Source organism: Poecilia formosa, unplaced genomic scaffold (assembly GCF_000485575.1).
Source record: "Poecilia formosa unplaced genomic scaffold, Poecilia_formosa-5.1.2 Scaffold214, whole genome shotgun sequence".
NCBI lineage: Eukaryota > Metazoa > Chordata > Actinopteri > Cyprinodontiformes > Poeciliidae > Poecilia > Poecilia formosa.
In genome coordinates, this window is record NW_006800153.1 from 19,700 (window position 1) to 23,750 (window position 4,051).

Consider the following 4,051-nt stretch of genomic DNA (forward strand, 5'->3'; position numbering starts at 1 on the left):
TATTTTTTTTTTATCAATAAGTAAATGTATTCTTTTCTTCTGACACAGGTATTACCTGAACATTGACATGTTTGGTAAAGACCTGAGTTTGGCTCAGCAGCAGTTCCTGTGCCACCTTCAGCGCCACACAAACAACCTGAAGGGTCATGTGATGTGCCAGATATTCCTGGAGCCTGGTCTTTGGAGGCCCATGACTGACTTCTGTCAGAACACTTTAAATGTAGATTTGGTGAAAGAGTACACTGAGCAATGTGTGGTGGAGTCAGATCTGATCTAGCAGAAGAAGTTAAACGAGGTAAAGAAAGACAGAAGAAAGAAAGAAAGAAAGAAAGAAAGAAAGAAAGAAAGAAAGAAAGAAAGAAAGAAAGAAAGAAAGAAAGAATGAAAGAAAGAATAGAATAGAATTCAAATACACTAAAATAAAAAAATAAAAAACATTTTTTTTGGACAGAAAGAAACTAAGATAAAAAGTATATTTTAACAAACTTACATTCTGATATATTTTATTCAGTGGAAAGTGAACACTTAGGGGGATGATTAATGCTGCATAGTCAAAAGAGTTTCCTGCAGGGCAATAGCACAAATATTTTTGGCAGGGTTGTTCTGAACCTTGCATAAAGTCCATTGCATGCAAATTTAGAGACGTCTAGTGCTAAATCTGAGGAAAATTGACATTTTCATTGTGTCAGTATGTTTGAGACAAAAAAACCAGAATAGTAAATCTAGTGTAAGACAAAAATCATAACCTTCTTAGCTTATTAGTGTATTTGATGTTAGCTCAATTTTGTACATCCCGTTTGTTTTAAAGGTTTAAGAGGAATGGTAAGATTTGTTTCGCTGGTAGCAATAATGCATTCTAGAAATAGTACAAGTGTTCTTTTATTTTGAAGAGATAACAGTCCCTTTACCTCATTTCAAACCTTCTTCTTCTGCTCTTTCTGTAAAAACTGAAACTTTATATATGTTTAAAGGCTGAGTTGGGGTTACTAAGTCTGCACAAGTTTAAAGGCACTTTAACAAAAACAACGGAGGTGTTGAATTATAAGAAGGGATAGTTCAGGATCAAATAAGAATTACAGATTCCCTTCATTCCTGTAGTCGCAACAATAACTAGGGTTAGGAATATCAGTTTAAATGTGCATTAAAATTATGTTAATATGCTCCGATATAAATACCTGATAAGTTTGGGGGTCTTCTGAACTTGACAAAACGCTCTACAAGTAGAGACCATTTTTAAATTTCACTTGGGGCCAGATGCTTCTTCCCCTTTTTTTCAAGTATTTGACTGTAAAATATGTATGTAACAAATCTAATGTAAAAGATTCACTTCAATGGTACAGTGTTGTGCTAGTTAATCTTAAAGAAAAAAAAAGTACTCCGATCCAGCTTTATTTATGTTCTAAATTCAGTTTGGCCTTCTGCACTGCAGCTGGTCCTCCTCTGTCCAGCAACACAACACGGGCGGAAAGTTTAAAAGTGTTCGTCTATTCTGTTATTACTTTTGATGAGCCTCCAGTTAATATTCTCACTTGTAAAGAAAGAATATTATTTTTAGCAGGCGATAAAAAGAGGGATTAAAAAAAATGTAATCCAATAATCCCAACATGCGTGGGTCCTTCCAGAGACGCGTCAAAACCTGCCTGTCTGTCTGAGCAGTCAGCCGGATCACGGTGAAGGAAAACACTGCGCTTCTATTAAATGATGTCAGGCTGCGCAGTTCATCACACACACACATGAAATATACATATTCTTTAAGAAATGTATGTTTTATTGTTCTGATTTAAGATTTCTCGTTTTCACTCTGATATTGAACTGCTCCCACTGAGAACTCTGCTCTCACACTGACTCTAGTGCCTCTTGCACAAATGCATTCTGCTTTTTGTCAGAAAGCTCCACAGATCTGCACTCTCATGTTTGTCCTCTATGGAGGGGTGGATCAATACTACCGATACAGACATTAATATTAGTTCTGGATCAATACCAGTGTGGTACTATTACTATTTATTAGTTTTTTTTCTTTACTTTTAGTAAGTTTAAAAGTAGACTTCCTTCCATAAGCCTCTCATGTACAGCCGCAGCTGAACACGTCTGGGTGTTCGACAGGAATTTGATCCCAAACGCGCAACCAGACCGTTCTGAAAGGTTTAGCACTGATGGTGGTAAAATCTCACGTTTTACCTCATTAAGCAATGAAGCTGGTACAAAGTACCTGTTTTTGACGCTCTGCTCTTTGTGTTTTGCATGTAAATAAAACATAACATAAAGCCATCGCAGCTTTGCTCTGTTCAGCAGCTCCCGAGTTAGGACGGATTTTTACATCAACTTTAAATCCAGCGTCTTCCTGATCTGGTGACAGCCAGGATTCTGGTGTCATACAGATTCTTGCACCATTTTTTTTCTCTCGGTGCTCTTGGCTGAGATTTAAGTAGGTCAGGCTCTTCAAATGATTAAGGTTGTGATCATAATAAAACTTTACATTGCCAGGTTTAATCGCCACTGTTTCTAAACATGAGAGACTGAATGAAAGCCTCTTCCCATTCGATGGATTATTGGAGACTGAGATGAAGGCTTTTTAAAACATAACTTTTCTGAGGCTAACCCGTCTGTACTTCTCTACAAACTGCAGCACTGCAGACAGACAGGGAGCCTGTTGTCTATATTGACCAAGATTACAGCTGAAGGGCAACAAAGTGGCTTGATTTAAAGGGGCAGTATTATGACAAAATCGACTTTTTGAGCTTTACGTCATGTTGCAGAGTCATTCCCTCATCGAAAACATACCCATAGAGTTGCTTTGATTCTTTCAAGCATGTTTGAGAAATCTTTGAACTTCCCATGGCAACTGTTCAGGTTTTTAAGACACCTGGGGAAACCAAAGGCTGCCTTTCATGCACAGCTCCTCCCCAGAGACGTAGCTTCCAAGCTTCTGCATTACAGGGCACTCTGCTCCTTCAAACTAGCAGCAGCAGAAATTAGCAAACACATCTGCTCAGCTCATTATATGAGCTATTTCTCAGTTCAGTTGTCTGATGAACGTTTGCGAACGCTTCATAGCGTAATGTTGACGTGCTGCAGACAACGTGTGGGAAAGAGCAGGAACGTCTTAAAGAGGCAGAGGCCCAGTTACAAGATGCTAAATTGCAAAGTGAAATTTCTCTCGAGTCATGTTTGATGTATGCAGTAGTTTTATAATAAGTGATAGTGACAGTTACTGTGTGCCTATAGAAAACACATAATACTGCCCCTTTAGAGGTTGAACAAGTTTAAAAAAGAACAACTCTGATCGGTCCGGCCAGAAAAAGACAGCTAATTATTAGGTGTGAACATTGCCTCTCTTTTCCTGCAGTCATTTACTTACATTTCTAATATAATTTTAGTCAGAACAGTGGCCAACATGTGCAGTGTTTTAAGAGAAGGTAAATGTATTTGTTCTGTACAGTTGCCATTAGAAGCCACTGTGGGCGGTTTTAGGTCAGCTCTGGGTTGGAAGGACGAAGTGATGAAGGTGTGTGCCTTGTCCTGCTATTTACATGTTTGTTTGTTTTTTGTTTTTTTAGCATGCCAGTTATTTTTCTGCATTTTAAAAAGGGGGCTATTCAAAGTTTTTAAAATTGTTTGATATTTCTAAAAACCCATCTTAAATAAGCTCTGTAAGTTCATAGTTCATCATAGTTACTATTTTTGAAAATTTGTTGAATACATTGGTTGTTTTTTTGAAGACATACAGCTGCCATTATTCAAGTTACCAATGCGGGTAACATGGAGTGTGTTTTTTGGCTTGGACTCATGAAGCTCACACCCATTTGATTAGCTCCATGCACTGTATTCACACTGTATTTAACTTCATTTCTTTGAATAATGCATTCACAAAGAAAATCTGCAAATTGATTCTTAAAATAGTAAAACATTATTTTACATGTTGTTTCACCAGCAATGGAAGGTAAATAAAAACAAGGAGACAGCATATATCTCTGTAGTGATTATGACAGTATTTGTTCAGACGTTCAACATGTGAAATGTAACAGGACCACCATGATGTCTCCCTTCCATC

The 4,051-nt window shown here is 37.5% G+C and overlaps 1 protein-coding gene across 2 annotated transcripts in view; it reads left to right on the forward strand.

Moving 5' to 3' along the window:
- Positions 1 to 304, forward strand: part of nat16 (N-acetyltransferase 16) — an 18,626-nt gene extending 18,322 nt beyond the window's left edge. For both annotated transcript variants that reach the window (XM_007567807.2, XM_016679528.1), the window contains exon 5: positions 49 to 304. In XM_007567807.2, coding sequence (XP_007567869.1) covers positions 49 to 277 — 229 coding nt within the window. In that variant the 3' untranslated portion in view covers positions 278 to 304. The remainder of the gene's footprint in view (positions 1 to 48) is intronic.
- The last annotated feature ends 3,747 nt before the right edge of the window (positions 305 to 4,051 follow it).